At 41.5% G+C, this 22,834-nt stretch overlaps 1 protein-coding gene and 1 long non-coding RNA gene across 3 annotated transcripts in view; one reads left to right on the top strand and one right to left on the bottom strand.

Annotated features, from left to right (window-relative positions):
* The window catches only part of LOC149310567 (extracellular tyrosine-protein kinase PKDCC-like), a 141,195-nt gene that overhangs the window by 62,074 nt on the left and 56,287 nt on the right, over positions 1–22,834 (bottom strand). Inside the window, exons 6-7 of one of the 2 annotated variants that reach the window (XR_016281683.1) lie at positions 15,845–16,018; positions 12,422–12,566 (exon numbers count right to left, since the gene is read on the bottom strand). Coding sequence is in view for 1 of the 2 variants with exons in the window: in XM_089529200.1 (XP_089385326.1) it covers positions 12,481–12,566; positions 15,845–16,018 (260 nt within the window). In the remaining variant the exon portion in view is untranslated. Of the gene's footprint in view, positions 1–9,356; positions 12,567–15,844; positions 16,019–22,834 lie in introns of those variants that run through there. The other variant, XM_089529200.1, reaches the window with a different exon arrangement.
* LOC149310568 (uncharacterized) lies at positions 18,253–22,252 on the top strand. The gene is made up of 3 exons (XR_016281684.1): positions 18,253–18,319; positions 21,436–21,760; positions 22,039–22,252. It is a non-coding gene; the product is annotated as an uncharacterized LOC149310568 (long non-coding RNA).

A 22,834-nucleotide genomic window follows, 5' to 3' on the forward strand; every position in this document is an offset into this window, starting at 1 on the left:
TTGTGTAGAGGAAATAAAAATAAGATGCAAAATAATAAAAAGTTCCTGCAGCTGCTACTGAAAACAAACCTCACTTCAGCAATGTAGATGTAGAAATCAAGTCACCTTCCAAATACCCCTTCTCTCTTCTCTCTGTTCACCTCCATTAGCTGATCCATATTGTCAAAGCAAACCACAGCAACCATCCGTGTTCTTTGATGCTCTTGCCGTACAGGAGAGAATATGACATGGGGGCATGTACCCAAAGCATGTTGTTATGGCCAAGAATCTGCAAATCTAAGCAATTCTTTGCTTACACGGGTTTAGGGGCCATTCAGACTACCTTTTGTACCGAATTGTAACCCGGATTAAAAGTCAGAAGTTCCCATTGGCACCAGTTTAAACACATCAGAATTAGGGTCTTTCACACCCGATCCAGGGCAACTCCCCCTTAGAGAGGTTTTTCCGAAAGTGGATTATTTCCCGTATCTTTCTGGGAAATCTGTTTCTTCCCTGCTGCCGGCAAATGTGAACTTGGCCCCGGTCATGATCAAGTCAAACTCAGGGGAAGGATTTAGGTCAGAGGGAGGGCAGAGGGCAGAACATGCCTCCCCTCTCGCAGGCAGCTTTCTCTCTCTCTCTCTTTTGTAATTTGTTTTTTACAGATTATGTGAATGCTTGTTCTACAGGTTGATACATATTGATAGAATGTATCTGCATATGCTACATTTCCCTTTTGTTTGCTTGCTGCCAGCATGGCAGGTCACTTTGCAAGTGGCATTTTTAAAAAAAAAAATTGCCTGTAATATGCGAATGCTACAATGTGAATGTTACAAATGTTTCCCTTTCAATTTGGCAAAATGTGTGAATGCTTGTGCTACAGGTTTGTATGTAAGGAGAGACGGCATTCTGGGGTGGCAGAGATGGCATTCAGGTGGCCTCCTCTACAAGCGACATTTGTTATTATTGTTGTTGTTGTTGTTGTTGTTATTGTGACAGATTATGCGAATGCTTTGGGCTGGAAGGGAAGAGAAGGGAAGAGGTTTCAAAGAGGAGGAAATGCTGGGCTGGAAGCGAAGGGGAAGCTAGAGGACGGCATTCAGAGGGAAGGCTGTGGAAACCCATGACTTTGGGGGAGTCACACTCTCTCAGCCTCGGGGAAAGGCAATGGCAAATCTCCTCAGAACCAATCTTGCCAAGTAAACCCCAGGATGGGGTCGTTTTAGGGTTGCCATAATCTGTAATGACCCAAACACATGCAACACACACACACACCTGGAGGTTTTTAAATTTGACACATTGACAGAATATGCGCACACTGCCACCAGTTTTTTTTTAAAAAGGAATGGGGAAAGCACCCATTCATTTGGCCAATGGTTGTAGGATATGTCACCTTTGACAAAAGTGGAAATGAATTTAATTGTCAACAAAGGCGGCTCCATTTTAAAGTGGTACTGCAAATGTGAACTTCAGAGGGGCAAATTGCATTGATCAAGGTAAAGGGTATTCAGAACTTCTACCCGGGCAAATTCGGTATGGGGACAACCGGATATGCCCAGTTTTACCCAGTGCAAATGGGCTAGTAAGAATGGGGCCATAGTCATTTATACAAGATTAGGCAAAGGGCTCAATCCTCTCCCCCTGATTCCTTGTGGTTATTCCCAAAATATGAAAAGTTGTAAGGCTTGCTCAAAGTGGTGTTCATTTGAGAAAAAGACAGTAAGTCAGAAAGGACAAGCCCCAAGCCTGGATCAAGGTATTCTACCAACTCAATCAAAAAACAAAACAAAATGGTAGCCTTCTAAAGTTCCACATGCAGAATTTCTCTGGGCTGGTAGCTGAATATGATACTAGGTCAGGCAAGCTTTCTTTACAGACCTAGGGGTGGTAAAAGAAGCTTTGGGGTGCAGAGAGAAGCTTTTTTGCACATGTAAGTCTTACATCTCACCCACCTACCACCCACCTCCAGCATCTGTCTCTTGAAGCAGGCATATTGCTGTGCCAACCTTCTCTGGGTTTCCTTATGTTTGGTTTCTCTGTGATGAAATCTATTGACCAAGAAGATCCATGGGAGCTCATTATATTGCACTTCAGAATGGCTTTTAGACAGGCTTGCATGGAATAACCTGTATGTCTTGATTTTTAAAAGATAATTGTTATACAGTGGGCCCTTTGGTATCCACTGGGGCTTGGTTCCAGGACCCCCTGTTGATACAAAAATCCATGGCTGTTCAAAACCCATTAAATACAGTGGCATAAACCCTATATAAAATGGCAAAATCAAGGTTTGCTTTTGAGAATTTATAGAATTTTTTGAATTTTTCCAAGCTGTGGATGCTTGAATCATGGATAAAGAATCCGTGGATATAGAGGGTGGACTGTATGTGTCTTCCAAGTGCTTTACAAGAATCTTTCTAAATGTCCCTTTCCCTTCTTTAACTGAAAAATCCTGTATGTTAATAATGGAATTGGAATTAAGCCTCATGCAAATAGAAACATAACATCAATGTTTCTGAAAAATGCTATCTCCTGCTGACAACATTTTATCTTCCTCTCTACAACCTTTGTCCCATTCAGTGAACTGCCTGCCAGATTGTTCTTTTCAGAGGTTGACAATTCCCTTTGCACTGTGTAAATAATCTCTCTCAATTCTGATCACAGGAATGTTCTTTTCCCTTTTAACCCAAAAATAAATTGTTTAAATTAGAGCTGGTATCTTCTTTCATTTTCCTACCTGAGCTGCAGGATGTTGTTCAACAAGGCCAAGGAAATGTATTAACCACGTTAAGCTGTGAAACAATACAAAATGTAGTTTTGCCACAGTAATATCCTATGCATACACATCTGTGCCAATAGGGATCCAATTCAGAGAACATTCTGGGCAGCTTTTGTGCATCATTCCCTCCTATGGAGATTGTTGATGCTCTGATGTCCAGATTCCCCAGTTCATTGAAGATATGCTTACTGTACTTGGCTGAGTTCTTCTTTAACAAGTTACTGGCACTTTTGGAATTATTTACAAGATAGCTACACCTCTCTCTCAATAGGTGTGTGTTCACATTTCAGTTTGTTGTTTTTATGTACCTTCAAATTGACTCTGACTTAGGGAGACCTTGTTCTAGAGTTTTCTTGAAAGCATTTATTCAGAAGTTTGTTATTGCCTTCCACTAAGGCTGAGGGAGTGTGACTTGCCTAACGTCACTCATTGGTTTTACATGATTGAGCTGAGATTCAGATCTTGATCTCCTGCAGTCCTGCTCCTAGTCCAACACTCTAACCACTATGCAACACTAACATTATAGGAAACATTTTTTTCTGTGAATTTTTGTATTTATATAAACTGGCCTGAAGTTGATGCCTGTTTTATTTATTTATTTATTGCTGCCAATATCCAACATTGCCTGCACATGAGTAACTAGGTAATGTCTGAATCCCCTTGAACCTATCTTAACAGCAAGTGGCTTCATCAGGCAATGGGTCTATTCTGAGCTGGTAATGGCATCTCCCACCAATGACCGAGGCTGCAAGAACCAGACTCTTCTCACAATTCCTCATTACAGCCTCAATTGTTGGTCGGAGAGGGCTGGAAACATCCTCCTCCTTGTGCCCCAATTGCCAGCTAAACAGACCTCCTTCTCTCAATGCAGCTGCTGGCTATCAAGGTGGTTTGGGGGACATTTACTACAGTGCCACAACTGTGATTACATAGTGTTACGGAATAGGTAGCAGTTACTGATCCATAAGTGTGGTTTATGAAGCTGTAACTACAATTCAAAATGTCAGCACACATTTATTACTATCCATTCCTCAAAGGAGTTCAGAGTACCTATAAGGTAGCTGAGGTTGAAAGGAAATAACTTGTGAGGGAGCTTCAGAGCTGAGTGGGAATTTGAACCTTCATCACAGCACCATATTAGATCAGGATACAGCCATTTATAACCATGTGATCATCTCTAACTCTGTGACACAAAGAAAGAGGGTGTGGTATGGTGCAGCAAAGATAGATGCTGCCACACTGCAGAATTAATGCAGTTTGACACAGCTTTAACTGTCATGGCTCCATCCTATGGTATCCTGGGATTTATAGTTTGTTGTGGCATCAGAGCTCCTTAACAGAGAAAGCTAAACAGCTCACAAAACTACAGTTCACAGCATTCCACATCATTGAGCCATGACAGTTAAAGCAGTGTCAAACAGCATTAATCATGAACACTCATGAACTGGAACTCAGAGAATCACTCACCCACCAGTGGGCCACACTACCATGACTAATTTCTATGACCATAAGTGAGGCTTCCAGAATGTGGTGTGCATGCATTTGCTGCTTCAAGGGCAAATGTAAGTGCAAAACTGTGTCTCATCCTGGAACTTTTCTCAGCATCCCCCTAGCAAGAGAGGGGTTGGTCCCCCCAAAAAAGCATTGTGTAGGGAGCTCCAGGTGCGCAAAGTCCAAAAAGGGTCAGTCCAAGGGCCTCTCATAGTGGCATGAAGTCCATGGGTCTCACAGTTCCTACCTCTACTCAAAGTAGGCAGCCACAACCTCACCTCCCATCATATTCAACAGGACAATGACCCTACTGATATACTGCTTAGGCTTACTGAAAGAACTGAATAGCTTATTACTGTTTCAGGTATTCTTAAGCATATAATAGTGCAAAATATTGTTATTCAATGACTTCAACATTTCTAGATGGCAGTATAATTGCAATTGCTCAGTTTGGAAAAAGCTTTGGGTGCACTACTGCCAAACAATCCTGGGATAGACTGAAGCTGATTCCATTTTTCAATTCCTTGTACAGATGGCCCTCCATATCCACAGATGTTTTAGCCCAGGGGTAGGCAACTTTTTTGAGCCGGGGGCCGGGTTGCTGTCCCTCAGACAACTCAGGGGGCCAAAGCGGGGGGGGGAGCGTCCACCCTCCGGGGGTGGGGCCACATGCTGGGGGCGGAGCTTCTACCCTCCAGGGACGGGGCCACACGCTGGGGGCGGAGCTTCCACCGAAGCCCCGTGGGGAGGAGGAGGCATGTGCCCGCCCTCTCCTCCTCGGTCCCTTTCTGGCCAAACACCCCCAACCTGCATTCCAAAACACACACAACAGCACATTTGTGCATTTCACATGGCTTTACTTAATGTGGTCTTTTGCATATTTCAGAGGCTTATTCCATAACCAAACCCCTTGGGTTTATCACTTAGCATGGTTTAACATGGCTATGCATATTGAACATGTCAAGGTGGTTTCACCGTTCTTGCACCAAGTGTACTTCTCAGAAGTGTGTACTTGGTCAAGGGACTTTGGTTTTTCTTCACTGCGCATGGGTTTGTAAAAATCACAGCAATTTACATTGGCCGTGCCTCAGAGGCTTGCTGATATCAATATCACCATTAAAAAACCAAAAACACACAGAAAAGGCACTCTGGAAAGTCACACTCTTTTGGCTTCAGAAACAGTGCGTGCATGCCTCTGAAGCTGAGTCATATCATCATCATCATCATCATCATCATCATCATCATCATCATCATCACACTATCATTGTCCAAGCAAGGAAGACTTGTTAGCATTAAAAGCACCCAAAACACACTTTGGAAGGTGACACTCTCTCGGCTTAAGAAACAGTGCCTGCATGCCTCTGAAGCTGAGTCATATCATCATCATCATCATTATCATCATCACACTATCATTGTCAAAGGAAGGGAGACATGTTAGCAGTAAAAGCACACAAAATAAAATTTAAAAAACCTTGAGGCCTCTGGCCACTCACCACCACCACCTCCTCCTCCTCCTCCCCCCTCCTCCTCTTCCTTCTCCTCTTCCTCCTCTTCCTTCTTCTCTTCACCCCTCCTCCTCTTCCTCCTCTTCCTTCTTCTCCTCCCCCCTCCTCCTCTTCCTTCTCCTCTCCCTCCTCCTCCTCCCCCCTTCTTAGGCCCGTAACTAGGCCTTTAGGGGCCCTGGGGCAGAAAGTACATTTGGGGTCCCTATGTTTTTTAATGTCCCAAGTCCTACCGTGCTAGTCCACACACCGCAGGTGCCATCTTGGCACACCACTGTTTACATGGGCCATGTGTTGATGATGTGGCTCATGCGGTTCCTTTGGGGTAGGGTTGCCATAATTTTCTACCACCAATGCAGGGAAAATGAAAGAAAAATATTATTATTATTATTATTATTATTATTATTATTATTATTATTATTAGCCTGCCTCTCTCTTATGGATCGAGGTGGGTTCCATAAAATAATCCATAACAGTTACATCAAACGAAAGTCATAAAATCACAATCCCCAACCCAAAAATTATAGGACAAAATTTAGACCAAAATGTAGGACAAATGTTGGTCAAAATTTACCCCAAATTGTGGGGCATTTGAGAAAAATGGAAGACATAACCAACTAAAAGCTAAAAACGTTAACATTTTTTGATTGATGTATTTTGTATGTATTTTATGATGTTTTTACTGTTGTAATCCCGCTTCAATCCAAAGGGAGAAGCGGGAGATATAAATAAAAATTATTATTATTATTATTATTATTATTATTATTATTAAAAACATTAATATAAATCCGTATGTTATAGAGATTTTGTTGCACCTCTGAGACTAAATGCATCTGAGGAAAGAGGTTTTAGGAGAGCTCATGCTTCCACCTTCTTTCTTTCAGTTAATAATAATAATAGAATTCAAAGACATGGAGATTTTGGATCATCTCTGAGGCAAAGGTAAACCCTCTTTGTACAAGGCTCCCAAGAAAACCCCTTGAAGGCACACACACACACACACACACACACACAAGTCACACACTCTCAGCCTCAGAAGAAGGCAAAAGTAAACCCTCTCTGAACAACGCTCCCAAGAAAACCCCTTGAAGGCTCGCGCACACACACACACACACACACACACCCAAGTCACACACTCTCAGCCTCAGAAGAAGGCAAAAGTAAACCCTCTTTGAACAAGGATCCCAAGAAAACCCCTTGAAGGCACACATACACACACGTATACACTCACACACACCCAAGTCACACACTCTCAGCCTCAGAGGAAGGCAATGGCAACCCCCTTCTGAACAAAGCTTGCCACTAAAACCACCTGATGATGAGATGACTCGAAGCCCACAACACAGGAAGTGCCCGACCCTTGTGAAGAGCCTCCCCAGGGGTCTTGTTGGATGGAGCCACCTTGGGGCAAAGTGGGGGAGGGAGGAGAGCAGGGCCCCTTTCATCCCTGGGGGATGATGGAGACATTTGAGGGAAACAGATGGGAGGGCTCTGGGCCTCCTCCTCTAGCCAGGGCCCAACGGCACCCACCCAATGCAAGCCCCAGAAAGCCCCCCATGCTTCAGTACACACACACACTCACACCAGGAGGGGAGGGAGGAGGAGGAAAAGAAGAAGAAAGGAAGAGAAGGAGAGGAGGAGGACGAGAGGAGGACCAAGGAAACACCAGGACCCGCCTTAGTCCAAAACGACTTGAAGGCACACAACAACAACAACAATGCCAGAAGTTGCTGGAGCTTGGCTTCATCTCCCTCCTCTTCATTTCCTCCTCCTTCAAGGGCGCATCCTCCTCGGGCTGCAGCGAGGACAGAAGGGGGGCAGCGCTGTGGGCCTCCGTCAGCGCCTCAGCCATATTTCTCTCCCAGGCCAGCCACATGCAGCAGCCAGCAACAGCTCCCCCCCTTCCTCCTGGTGGCTGCAATGGCACGCATGCGTGCCGCCGACCCTGCTGCTGCCCAGAATGAACCCCTTTGGGCTCCGATGTCCTCTACTAAAATAGCGGAAAGTAAGTCTGTAAAAATAAATTTTAAGCACCCTACCTTGGGGCCCCCTTGGCTGGGGGCCCTGGGGCAGTGCCCCTCTTGCCCTCCCCTAGCTACGGGCCTGCCCCACCTCCATGCGCCGCGCGGCCTGGGGGCAGGGCCGAGGAGGCAGAGGAGGAGGAGATGGGCAGCGCTAGGAGGCAGGGAGGGCAGCGTGGGGCTTCCCCCTTTGCCTCCTCCTCCCCAGGCCTCGCGGCCCTCCTCCTCCTCCACCGCGCGGGGAGGCAGGGAGGGTGGCGGAGGGCTTCCCCCTTTGCCTCCTCTGCCCCAGGCCGCGTGGCCCTCCTCTTCCTCCCCCGTGCGGTGGAGGAGGAGGAGGTGGAAGAGGCGGTGGCAGCGGCAGCAGGACCAGGCTGGGGCCGGTCCTGCCGCCTCCGCGGGCCCCATCAGGCCCGCAGGCCAGGGGTTGCCAACGCCTGTTTTAGCCATTGATTCAACCATCCACAGCTTGAAAATATTTTTTAAAAATATAAATTCCCGAAAGCATAACCCGATTTTGCCATTTTATATAAAAAGGGACACCCTTTTACTATGCCATTGTATTTAACAGGACTTGAGCATCCATGGATTTTGGCATCCACATTGAAACCAAACCCCAGCAGATACCAGGGGCCCACTGTAGACTAAAAATGATTCAGCCTTTCACTACCTTGGATCATCTATCAAATCAGTTCAGAAAGACCACGAGTTTTTCAGTAGGTTCTGTACAACTAATTCTGCTTAAACTATCTTTGGGTTTCTGCCCCCACCCTTGCCCCCATTATGATTAAGGTGATTAAGTTTGTGCATACGCTTTTAATTTCCCTTCAGTTAAATGTGTTTAGACTTTAAGTTCTGTACACTGGCATGGGCAGACTGCTTCTTCCAGAACTTCAAGATCCAAAACCATGTGAGTTGGTGACACAAAGAAGCTTCTATGCAAATTAGGGAGCATATTTGAACAAGCACTCGGCTCAAATCTACCCCCACAATTAACCTCAGTCCTTTCACATAAATCCTAGTTCCCACCAAAGCTTTTTAAGCCAACTGGGAAGCGGGTCTTTTTGTTAGTGCTTATGTTCAAAGCATGAAAAATTACTTTATTGGACTACTAGTCTGACAATCTCACAGCCAGTCACAGTGAATTCTGAGGTCCAAAGATATAAATTTTCCAAACTTTGCTTTTGTTAAACCACTGGGAATTTTAAAAAATGCTGCTAATCATTTTGAGATTTACCAGTAGATTCCAGTTTAGCTTCTGCTCACTGCTGCAGTAAAGCCCTCTGAATGTTCTTGATCAAGCAGCCTATACAAGAATAAGGCAAATCACATCAATATGATTATGTGTTTTATAAAATAGTATCATTTCAGTTCTTGCCAGTCAGTCACTGACTCTAAAAAAAATCTCACTAAGGAAAATATGGTTTCCCACCAGAAGTACACTCAAGAAATGAACTTTGTATTTAAAACTAAAATGTAGCTGAAAAAAAGAATCACTGTGGCAAAAGGTTTTCCATTTCATTTCATTTTATTTGCAAAAATAAACAATTTAAGAACAAAAGTACAAAAGATTCTTGAATGTACAAACTAGAAAACAGCATGACATTTGTCACTTTTAACATTTCCTTTATTGCTTTCACTGAAAGCATATTATCTAGGCACACTTTGCCTCTGAAAAGATTTTGCTATTTCTATTGCATTATTAAGACTTGGGTTCACTTGATGTTGTTAAAGTCATTTGTTCTTAAAGCTAGTAATTAGTACCACCAGAACTCCATAGAATCACTCACAAAAAGGCATCTTTTGTCATAAGATATTCCTGAACAATTATACTATTCATTATTGTTATTTGTTAGCTGCTCTGCCAATGGATCAGGGCTACATTGTTAAAGAAAACAGCCAGTCTTAGCCTGACATGTGGCAGTCACATGAAGAGCATGCTTTCCCCCAAGCATTACAAACATAATAACATGCAAAAGTCATTTTAGCATGAATTGTCCACGTTGCTTCCTCTAGGAATGCATCCAAACTGCAGAAGTAATCCAGTTTGACACTGTTTTTAACTGCTCAATGCTATGGCATTCTGGGAATTGTAGTTTGTTGTGACTCTCTGCCAGAGAAGGCTAACCTATTTTGCCAAGCCTTCCCCCACATGTCCTGATTGTCATTCTCTCCGGTATATTGTGTATGGACTGTGTTGTTGTATTGGATTGTTATTGTTTTTAATTGGTTTTAATGGTTAGGAATGAATGATGGATTTTTATCGATGTTTTGTACTGTTTTAATATGGGGTTTTGTTGAGATGTATTTGTATTTTATTAGATGTTGTGAACCACCGTGATCTCAGGAACGGCGGTATATAAATAAAGTTGCATTCATTCATTCATTCATAACTGTCTCACAAAAACAAAATCCACAGAACTCCATAGCACTGAGCCACAGCAATTAAAGGAGTGTCAAATTAGATTATTTCTACAATGTGGATCAGCCTAGGAAAAATTCATCAGTTGGATCCAGTTGTAATGCAGAATATCTCTCACAACAGAGTCCCTAGCACAGATAAACCATTCTATGAACCAGAGTATCTAAAACTTTCAGTTCATTCAGATACACAAGTCCATGCAGAACACCCCACAAAAAACAACCCCCATTTCCAAAACCTTGATGAATAAATCTTAGTGACTTAGATGATACTATTCAACATTACACAAAGAAAGGCTAAACAAATGAAACATGTCTCATTTCACAATGATCCTTAAATTTATGAACATCTTTTTAAAAAAAATGTCCTGCATTTTCTTTCTTTCACTCTTGCATTCCATTCTATCATGACCAAGAAATGGAACCAAGAAAAGCTGTGTGGATAGATAAAAGTTCAACTGTTATGGGTTCCCATCACATTATATGGGATAAACTGAACAGACTACAACAGTCAAAACATGAAGTGTGAACAACACAACATCTTTAGCTTGTTCCCCAAGAATGAATAGGGCAAGCTCACATATGAACAGCATTTTTACAAACATTTTCTTTTTTCCAAATGTATGGTTTCCATTCACTCATATGAGAAAACTAAATTGCTGCAGATAATATTAGGACACCATTTTGTAGGCATACAGAGAGAAATGTGGTGCACCTGTTGGACTGACTGCAGGTTCAGAACGACGCTTTGGGACTCTGCAGTGTACAGCTTTCTCTTACTCACAATTACAGACATCTTGCTAGTTAAACAGTTTACACATACTAAGGTTGCAACATTTAGTTGATTAATCAGTCTGGCTGATTAAAAACATTGTAAGCCTATTAAAAGGGTGTCCTTGATTAACTGGACAAAACCTGTTTAAAATAATTTATTAGATATTCTCCTAAAAACTGCAAGGCAATGATAGGACCTAAGAATCCAGGGATCAATTGCCTGCTCTTGGAACCTGTTAGGCCCATATGAACCTATCCAATGGGAAAGAAATCTATCCGGAGGTAGGCAGAAATCCAGCATCACTTTTGACAAATGGCTTTAAAAATAGATGCAGCTTGTTTAAAAGGAGAATCACAAATCCTGGAAAATTTCCTTTCTCCTCCTCTTCTTCCTCCTCCTCTTTTTTTAATGGTTTTTGTTTCTATCTGAAGGGTGCCAGAGAGTCCAAAAGAGGGCTAGGGCCATAAAAACAACCTTGGGAAGCAACATGGGTCCCATAGGATGCAAGATTCACTCCGTTGATCTAAAGAGATCCCTTCCAGCCCTGTATAACAATTATGTCTAATTCCCTCTAGTGTAATAAAAAGTGAGAGAGAAATGCCTTTTCTAACTTGAATAAGATGGCAATAATGGTAATGGGGATGTTAATTATGATGGCTATAGTTCCCTCTATATTTCCCATTGAAAAATGTATGCTGATTAATCAATTGAGACTAATAGAGCTGAATAAGCTTTTTTTAATTGGTGACAAACCCAGGAAATACTATCTTGAGTTTAATGTATACATCTAGACCATGTTCCTATCTTATGTACTTCCCTCCACTCCTTGTTCCCCCCCCCTTTCTTATTTTTACTTCAGAATCTTACTTTAACAATCCAAATGAAATTCTTTTTTAAGAACATGCTATCTTGACCCAAGGGCCACCATAATGTTAGGTCCTGTGTATTTGGTACAAGGAATAAAAGCAATGATTGTCTTCCAGAAGTTTTGATTTTTAGCTTTGGAACACACAAAGATTAACAATACTGCAGTGATTGTACTTGCTTACATAAATATCTGAACAAAAGGTCCTAAACTCCTTAGGAAAAGGGAGAATTTCCAAGCAACCACTATGCAAAATTTTACATAGCTTGTGTAACCCTAGTGGGAAAAGCACACTTGGGGTGCCTGTTGTTTTCAAACAACTTTTGGCAAGCCTCAGAGTGGATCACATTTTGGATTTCATTCTGCTTCTTACAAAAAAGTCACATTTTTAAAATGTTATCTTATTGCACATTTGTCCTGGTCATGCATGTATATTCTTTAAAGTTTGGTTCCACACTCTGAAGATTAGAATAAGTGTTAGTGCAATTCCCTCTCCATCCTTAGCTTTTTTGCATGCAACTGCAGTTTACATTTACATGCAAATCTATGTCACATTTTCTATTCATTGTTTCCAGTCCTATGCACACTTACTAGGGAGAAAACCTATCAGAACTTAGGAGTTACTTCTGAATAAATTTTCACATTGGCTTTCAGTCCGTCACTTTCACATATGTTGTCTTGTCACGGTCAGAAACAATGGAAGTGGATCCCATCTTGAAGTAGACAAGCTGACGACCTTGGTAGGAGAAAAAAAAATAAGTAGAGGGAAGGTGAAAAACCTTCTCTTGAATATAAGCTCTGAAGTAATCTTGGCATGTTCCTTTCTTTTATAAATTATGCATGAAATCAAGAGCATGAAGTGACACATCACTTTTGTGTCTTGAAATCATCTTCCCATAAAGACAAGCTGTAGTCTAAAACTGGTCATTTACTGGAAATGGCATAAAATCTATGAAATGCATAAGGTCACAATAAGTTGACAAGTAATTTGAATGCACATGCATACATGTGTACATTCACAAGCATAAACATATTTAGGTTGGAAGGGAGAGGATCCAGAGCACTACATCGGGATGTTGTAAGTAAAATATTATTACTGATTCCAATCCCTTTTGGATGGGGAAGGAAATAAATAATGCAATCATATAATAAAGCAATCATACATATCATTGCCATTTTGAGTTTCATAATACTACATGTGAAGTGTGACACTCCACAATGCATGGAGCCTGTTATCTATTTACAGTTTCCAACACTAAAACCATTGCTGATATTAATCAAATATTTAAAACTCACTAAAGCCCACAGTAACCCAGTCTAAACCTACAACAGCATAACACCAGTAACAAAGAGATGAGGTTATTCCTGATGGTAATAATGGCCTAAATCCATTATCAAATGTCAACTAGGATGACCAGACATTCTCCCAACTGTAGTGGGAAGGGGAAATTCATCCTTCTGTGACTCTGCTGATGGAAGCAGTCTCATTAGCAGAATGGCTCCAATGAATCCCGAGCAAAGAGTCCTCATACTGAGTGCACCCCAGCCCCCATATGCCCTGTTGGGTTACTTTTCCTATGCTTGGATTCCACACTCTGCATTTCCTTGTCCTGACAGAAGCCTCCAGTAATGATGAGCAGAAACTACACTGGTAAGTGTGCTTAAACAGATGTGAGGTGGAGAAATTAAAAGCAAGATCTCTCTTTTTTTAGTGGTACCCATGTTGTGTGTGTGCAAGATGCAGTATGAACCAACAAGTCAAGCTTTCCAACAAAATTTCATCTCTGCTGTGACAAGCTGGAATCCATCCACCCCTTCCCAAAATTGAAGATTCACTCACAAATAAGAATGAAAGGTCACATTCTCAAATTTTAGCTTTAAACTTCACATGAGAATAATTAAGATACTATGCAAGTTGAACTGTGATAGGTTTGTGGCAAGCTTTCCTCAACTGCACTTCACTAGAGCCACTGGTCAAGACAATGCAGTATGTATACTTCAAGGAGACTCAAGTCTATTTTGCTACCCCATCCCACTCCAACTCCCTAAACCCCCCCTGATCTTCCCTACCATTAAAACAAATTTTGAGCAAAGAAATCATCCATGAAATGACCCAAACACAACAATCCCCAATCCCCAATTTGCTCTAGATGTAGAAAATCAACCCCAAACTGGCCGAAAATCGTAGCGATGCAAAATTTCAAGGTCAGATTTTTGGCTCATGTTTGGTTGAAAATGCACTGTGGCCTGACTTAATCATTGAAATTATTGATTTATATTGGTTTAATTTCTTGTAAATTGCTTTCTTGGACATGATCAGAGTTAATAATAAATTAGGCTGCCATCAGCAACACATATGACCTCTGTGATATGTATAACACCACTTTCCCTGAGGTTATTTGAGGCTGCCCTTATAGTAAGATTGCAGTTCTAAGCATCTTCTGGTGCTTGCATATGAGGCTAAATGCTGTACTTGTCAAAGGAAGCTCTTGCTCACATTTCATCCAGCTGGAAGTAGTCTTCCAACACACATACACACTAATCTCCACGGAACTCATCATGACTGATAAAGGCACTGGAATGCATTTGGCAGGATTACTTTGCAGCTGCTTGTCCTTCCTCTACCTTATGCTGAAACCTTCAGCACAAAAGACAGTGGTCTCCCCAATGCCTATCACTCTCAACAGCCACCAACAACAACTTCATGGTCTGCTGTGGACACTGCCATGACAGATTTTTGCAGTCTGAGGCCATCATAAACAGCCCTTAACCAAGTGCAATCACATATCTGAAATTTGGCAGGAACTATGGAGCTGCTTCACTAGAGCCTTCCTGGTTGATCAGGCAATACCAACGAAAATCCTTTTTATTCTCTAAAGACATTTTAACTTCAGAGTGATGTGTGTTTGTGTGTGTGTATGTGTGTGCACAGATAGATAGGTAGATAGATAGATAGATAGATAGATAGATAGATAGATAGATAGATAGATAGATAGATATGTACACACAGAGAAAAATATAGAGCTATTTATTGATTTGTATCTGTATGTGTATATCCTAAACATACACATTAGTAGGTATCTATGAGTATACATATATAAATAGGAAATCAATTAATATCTATATAGACAGTATATGTATGCTCACAGAGATTGAACAAGAGACAAATATGATACATGGTATCAGACACACAAATATGTACTGATATCTGGTATTTTATATTTTTCACTCTAGTGTGCTTTGTACTTTCTTGCCTCTATAGTTGGTTTACAACTTTAGTATTAACTGTTTTAATCTCCAAATGCATTTTAAATTCTATTTTTGCTACTGCATTTTATTAAGACTTCAGGTGTAAGTTTTATTTATCTCAGTTGTTTTGTTTTTCTCACGCACATCACCCTGAGACCCTAGACCAGGCTAGGAATTTTTGTGCCCAAAGAAAGTGGTATGGGTCTGATTGAGGTTGAATCTGGGGGGACTGGAGTGGCCATGGAAGATCACATGTAGCCAATACCTACTATAAGGTGATTTCCATATTTAATAAATAGCATAAAGTACTCAAATTTGGTAGGAAGTTAGCAGTGGAGGAGACATTGTCAGCTTTCATCAAGACAAGCCAGCAAAATAACTTGTTAGTTGAATTCATCATTTTTTATCTGGAAAGTGACTCCCTACCCAAATTTCCCAACTCTTTCCACATAGAGTTATAGTTTTTCTAACATCAGCTGCAAGTGGACTGTGTTTTGCATGTTCAAAAACAGCTGAAAATGTCAAAACAAGACAGAGCTTGTAAATATTATTTTTCTAGACCGAAATACCCCAAATCTCCCATTGATCATGCTGGCTGCAGGATTCAGAGAGTTGGGTCCCAAAAAGTAATTTTGGCATGCTGTGGTTCAAATATTTTGTTAGCATATTGGTTTATTTATATATTTGAGAGATTTAAATCCTGCCTTTTTCCCAAAATGGGATTCAAGGTGGCTAGAAAAACCATAATTTCATCTTCTTTGTTACCTGTCCATGTGGTTTGGTTGGTGAGAACAAAAGCTTTGCACTGCGAATGACTCTCGCAAACATCGATGGCTTCATTAATGTCAAACACGGAAAGGAGACATCCCTTATGATGATAGGATGGCCAGCACCTGTAATTCTCATTGGGGATAGCAGCTTCAAGTATCTTTCGGTAAGCTATAAGAAAAACAAAGGGAAGTTGTCATTTCAAATGCACAGTTTTTCCAGCTAACGGCTTCAACAACATTCTTCTGCACCTCCCTTCCCATGTTGCCTTCGTGTATGTTTTTTTTTAAAAAAAATCTTGCATGAAATATTTGCCAAAAAGAATATTTTGTTACGCTCACTTTGGTAAGGAAGGACTTTGTGAGGAAAAAGGTTTGCCAAGAAACTCTCTGTTCCCCTAAATTTTATCCCTCTCCTCCTTCCTCTGCAATGTAAGCCTTTCATTTTGTTGGGGTCTTTCTGGAAGGAATGTTCTACCAAGTGAACTGCATCCACTTGAATGAACAGAGGGCTCAACTGTCGTCACTCTAAACAGTGGGCTGAATTGTCAGGGCAAGACCTGAACAGGCTCTCCCAGCCCTCCTCCTGAGTCAGAAGAGCATGGCTGGTTTTCTCCCGCTTGGTAAAGAAAAGACAAGCTTTTAATTAAGCAAACTTTTTTTTTATTTTAAAAAATGACTCAGATTAATACAAAAGGACAAGTTGCTTGATGGGACCCAGAGAAAAAGGCATGGGAGGAAAAAGAAAGATACAAAGTTTGGTTCTTGACCAGCATCCCTGCACTGCCTATGGATTAACTGCCCCCATTGGCTGCCATTCAGTCTCCTTTTCTTTTATGAGCTCCTTTGTCTCTCGTTCACTGCTCACAGCTCTATGTCATTTCCCAGCTGCCTGCGGTCTCCTCTAATGAATGCATCAGACAAATTAAACTAATCATTTATAAATATTTCTACTAAGCCGCTGGACTCACAAATCACCAGTTTTGTTTTTTTAAAAAACAAAGCAAAACACCACCACGTGCTTCTAATTGTACCTATTAAGAAAATGGAGCTGGATTTTCAGTTTCACAGCCTGTATTTTGTTGGAGTCATTTCAATTCAAGAGGGAGGGGGTTTTTTTGCCTGCAGCCATGAAATTTCAGTATTGATATTTTGCAAAGGGCTTCATTGAGCATGCTTCCAACTCAACAGTCACAGAGCTTACTTTTGGCTGCAGTTACATACAAATTTGTCTGAAAGAGTAGCCCCAGTAGGAAGAGTGGTACTACTTCTTAGAAAACATCATGGGGTTATTGCACACAATCTAACAGACAACAGATTGGTTTATATGAGAATTGTTCTTCACACCATTTAGTATGCATTCCATACACCATCGCCTTGGAAAGTATGTGAAATATTTAGTAAACACACATTCGCTTCACACAGCAACTTTCACTCTGAGAATAAGGAAGTAAAATGCAAAGACATATCAAGAAAGTAAACTACTCTGCTCTGAGTAAACTACAGCATCATATTCTGAACTGAAATAAATCAAATTTGTACCAAAACAAATGGATTTTGTATTAGGGTACAATCTTCTACCTACTTAGCTAGGAGCAAACCTCAATGAATTAAGTGGGGCTAACTGGTGAGTACACAAGTACAGTGTGCCCTTGTTTTATGTGGGGAATCCATTTCAGACCCCCCCCCCCACTTAAAACACCGCGTATGCTCGAGCCCCATTACAAGTATCAGATACACAAATATAATGCACTCACGCATGACGCAGGCGCACTGTATAGGATTATAGTGTGAGTTCTCAAAATTAAGGAAGACCCTTTCCTTGATTTAAAGAATTGTCCTTCTTGTGCTATTCTTAAGTGAGCAGCAGTAAGTTATGAAAAACATAAAAGCAACATAGTCTACTAGAAATCTTATTAAAATCACACACATATCTTCTGATATTTCAGCAGGTATTGCCCACATAGTTTGGTCCTACTATGTTATATACTAGAAATATGATAAGAGGCACTTAAGGGAAAATAACTGGAACCAGTAACAGTACTGAATCTAGTTTGGAATGAGAATAATTGCAACATGAGTCCGGGGTTACACCAGTGCAATGACATCTCATGCTTCCTCCCTCAAGGAGCAGGTGCCCAAACCAAACCTGGCTGAAAGCCTGTAAACGGAATGCTGTGTTCCAATTCATATAACACAAGGTCTCACTGCATTGCATTGCTGTTGATGCTCCAAATCATAAGGTCCTGACTATCATTGCCTTCTGTCAGAGACAAACCTCTGTAGCCCCCCTTCACAGCATTCTCAGAGCTGTGACTGGCTGGCACCAAACAGACTTGCCAAGCTCCTCTCTTCGCATTGCTTCTCTCAATGCATCCCACAACTGGGAGAGCACTGCAAACATAATTTCCCATTGCCCCAAGCTGTAGTGTCTCAGAAATCCCTTTGGTTGGGGTGCTGTCAAGCTGAAAAGGTAGGTTTTGGCTTGGCCATTAACTACTGCAAACATTTATCCTCAGCAGGTATGAGATCCTAAGTCCAGAATACGAACTTGTTAACTATTGAACAGAAAACCAGCCATTAATTTAAAGCAGTTTTTAAAAGAATGCTAAAATAGAATGATGCTAGCAATAATAAATACAATACAATACACCCCAGCTAAAATCTCTTCTGTAACTGATAGTTAATACTAAAAGATTTGGGTAAACTGAAAGAACTTCAACTTCTGGAAAAAAGACAACAGAGGCAGGACCAACTTAGCTTCCTGTGGGAGGGAATTCAACAGTCTGGGAGCTGCCATTATATACAACCAGAAAACAGAAGTTATTATAGAGAAAGTGGGTATTGCTTCTCCCCCCCCCCCGGGGGGGGCTGTTTTTACAAGACAAAAAAGCTATGTATGAGCTGTTCAACAGTGAAACACACTCCCTTGGAGTGTGGTGGAGTCTCCTTCTTTGGAGGTCTTTAAAAAGGGACTGGATGGCCTTCTATCGGGGATGCTTTCAAAAATGAAACCAAGACTATGGGCTTCCTGCACAGGACTAATAGAGATGTCATCAACAAGAACTAAAAAGGAGTATTGAACAGTAGGCTTTAGAGGTAAAACAAGAAGCTCATTCTTGGACATATTGAGCTTTAAGCGCCGGTGCCACATTCGCTGAGAAACAGCGTTGAGACAAGAAGATATGTGCTGTTCAAGACCCAAGGAAAGATCAGGGATGGAAAGATACAGCTGGGTGTCATCAGCATACAGATGATAAGAAAAACCAAAGGAACTCATGAGCTTACTTAAAGATAGTGTACAGAGAGAAAACATTCGAGGACCCAAAACAGAGCCCTGTGGAACCAGAAGATGATACCTGACCATCAGTGATCACTGTGAAAGATCCATCAGACAGGATGGCAATGGCAACCCCCCTCTCTGAAGAAACTCACCAAGAAAACCCATTATCTGCTGGGAAAGCCCCTGACTCTGAGTGGTTTCTCATTTGCATTTGCTGAGTCCTCATTCTGCTGTTCTTCAGGACTGGTAGCCAAATTTTGTTCACTTTAAGGGTTTCTGCTTTCCGGTTGAAATTATCCAGATGTTTATGGATTTCAATGGCTTCCCTGTGCATCCTGACATGGTAGTGGTTGGCATGGTCCAGAATTTCAGTGTTTTCAAACAGTATTTTATGCCCAGGATGGTTTGTGGCATGTTCTGCTACTGCTGATTTTTCTGGCTGGCCCAGTGTGCAATGTCTCTCGTGTTCCTTGATTCTTGTTTGCACACTGCATTTGGTGGTCCCTATGTAGACTTTCCCGCAGCTGCATGGTATGCGGTAAACTCCTGCGGCTGTGAGAGGATAATGATCAGCAATTAACAGACATTAATCCTCTTTTGCATTAGCCTCCCAGCCTGAGGCTACATCAGCAACAGAACAATACACATGCAAATCACTCCTGCATTCCCAGGTTCACACAGTGTGTGTGTGCGTGTGTGTGTGTGTGTGTACACACACACACACACACACAACTTTTTTCCAGGCAAGCATTCTCTGAAGATGCCAGCCACAGATGCTGGCGAAACATCAGGGAGAAACTCTTCTAGAACATGGCCACATAGCCCGATAAACCCACAAAAAACTATGGATGCCAGCCATGAAAGCCTTCGACGTGATGTTGGTTATTACTTTTAAAGTCCTACATGGTTTGGGTCAAGGTTATTTATAGAATCATTTTCTCCTGTATAATTTGCTCTGTACATTCAGTTCCTCTGGGAGACATCTACTCCAGTTATTTAAAACTAGGTTGACTGTTACCCAGAGGACATTTTCTTTGGCCACCTCCAGACCATGGAATGATCTTCTGGAAGAGTCATCAGCTCAAGGCATTGCCTGTATTTAAATTAGCAGTAAATGCCAGTCCCTTCCGGTAGACCTTTCTAGATTATTTTTAAATTATGGTTTTCAAAGTATTTCTTGATGGATTTTAATATGCATTGGTTTTATATACTCTTTTAATTGATGTGTTGCTAATTGTTGTTTTTCTCCATCTTTGTTCTATAGGGAGAAGTGGATACACACACACACACACACACACATACACACACACACACACAGTACTTGTAATAGACAACAATTTATACTGCTAAACCACTGCTGATTTTAAAAGGCAGAATGAGTTATGGCCTGATTCATTATACCAAAATGGCTCCTTCATGCCATTTTGCTGAATTTGGCTTTGAGAATTGCAGCAGTCCTGGGTGTCAGCCTGCAGGGGACCATACTGTTCTCTATAAGCTCACAAATGCCATTGCCATAGAAGACCAACTATAACTCTCCACCCAGCCCCTGTGAATTAAATGGTCTAAATAAAGCTCTTGTAATATTACCTAACATGTTCTGTTCCTGTGAAAAGGTTCAGGCAAATAAAGTAAATCTTTCCACTCTTGGCAAGCTTGCAGGTATGAAGCACAGGCCCATCTGTCACATTCCTAGAGCCTGGAAGCCACAGAGGTTTCTAAAGGTCTTCAGGCTCTGGACTAGTGTAAATGCTATATCATACAATTTTTAGTAAATTTTAATGCTAGCTACATACAAATATATGGAGGGAGAGGAGGAGGGAGAGCAGCAGGAAGAAAATAAAAACATCAGCTAACTGGATTCTAAGATGTTACTAAGAAGTAACTGAATATGTTGGTAAAACTTGAAAATCACAGTTTGAGCAAGAAAGACCTAAAAGAACAGAAATGCCTCCATTGTAAAGGATACAGGGCCTCTGTTTTGACTGGCTTTTTGCAAATTCTCAATACTGGCACACAACTTGGAACAGCCACCAACTTCACCAGTACTTCTTCCCTTCACAGGGTAGTATGAAGGGAAGCCTGTACAGCAGTGGTTCTCAGCCTTTTTTTCACTTGTGTACCCCTTGGCAGCCTAGTTCCATAAATTGTGCCCTTGGTGCCAGCAAAATGTTTGCAATTAATACAGTTGCTTTTATTTTCTGTTAATGTGTCCTATGGTTGCATTAGCTTTTTTTTTTTTTTTTGTCTGCTGCATCACACTGTTGATTCATGTGGTGAATTCTCCTTCTTTTATCTATTTTAAGCTTATCAGGAAGATGAACAACCACTGTCAGCAACTACCCAAAGCAGCAATGAAAGTGCCAGTCCCTCACCTCCTGAGAGGCAACCAACCCCGCAGATATTTCTGAAGAAAATGCTGCCGCCAGCCAGTAATTTGGCATCAGGTGCCACCATAACCAATACAAGTGTAGGCACAGATAAGGTCTCACCAAGCCACCTGCCCTGCCCTGCCCTCCTTTTGTTTCTTTCTCCTTCCTTTATCCCTCACTGCACAAAGCAGCGTCATCATCTCCACTCTAGCCATGAGGAGAAGAAAGGTGGCAAGAGTACGAAGGAAGGAGGAGAAAGGTGGGTTCCGAGCAGATAAATGCCCAGTTAATTGCATCATAGAGTTGGTGCTCCATCCCACTCTCCCCTTATCCTGTGATTGGCTTTTGTCTCTTTGCACATGGATGCAGCAGCTCTTGCTTCTCTACCTCCTCCATTATTGATTATTCCATCATTACTAAAAAAAATAATAATTCATGTACCCCTTCATGTCCTGCTGCATACCCCTGGGGTTACATCTACCCAAGGTTGGGAACCATTGCCAAACAGAATGATATACAGTGTATTTTCTACCCCAGAGAGAAGTGACACACACAGAGTGAACTAAATGTCAGCTGATGTCACCAAGAAAAAAACTGGGAGAAGAAACGTTGTACATTTGTCCAAAATTCACACATTGGTCCACATAGCTCATCTTCAAGAAGGAGTCCCCTCTACGTCAGCAGTGGCAAGCTGGCTGGAATGTTTTTATTGTATTTTGTTTATGTATATGATAATTTTATGTATTTTATGAATGTTGTACACCACCCTGGTTTTATAGAAGGGCGGTATATAAATAAAATTATTATTATTATTATTATTATTATTATTATTATTATATTGTCTAGTGTCTTTACACCAATACACTCAAAAGGATGACTTGAGAAACACAGAATGTTATTTTGGTTAAAACAGGCTCTAAAACCAGTAACACACTCACCTCTCCTACTGACTTGCCAATACTTTAAATCCAAGGTCAAACTATATTTATAAATAGGTGGCATTGCCATAGGTACACATATAGCACAAGAAACTGGTTATTTTCACTCTGGCAACTCTACCTCCTCTCTGCTTTATCTTCATCACAACCGTGTCAGATAAGTACAGCTGTAAAAGAGGGACTGACAGTCACACAGTTTCATGACACAGTAAAGACTGGACCTTGGATCTCCCAAAACAGATGTCTAGTGTAGTGGAGTCTCCTTCCTTAGAGGACTTTAAACAGAGACTGGATGGCCTTATGTCGGGGATGCTTTGATTGAGAGTTCCTGCATGGCAAGGGGTTGGACTGGATGGCCCTTGTGGTCTCTTCCAACTCTATTATTCTTTTCTATG

The sequence above is a fragment of the Sceloporus occidentalis genome, unplaced genomic scaffold (genome assembly GCF_023333645.1).
Source record: "Sceloporus occidentalis isolate IW3139 unplaced genomic scaffold, rSceOcc1.0.p SCAF_6, whole genome shotgun sequence".
Taxonomy (NCBI): Eukaryota; Metazoa; Chordata; class Lepidosauria; order Squamata; family Phrynosomatidae; genus Sceloporus; species Sceloporus occidentalis.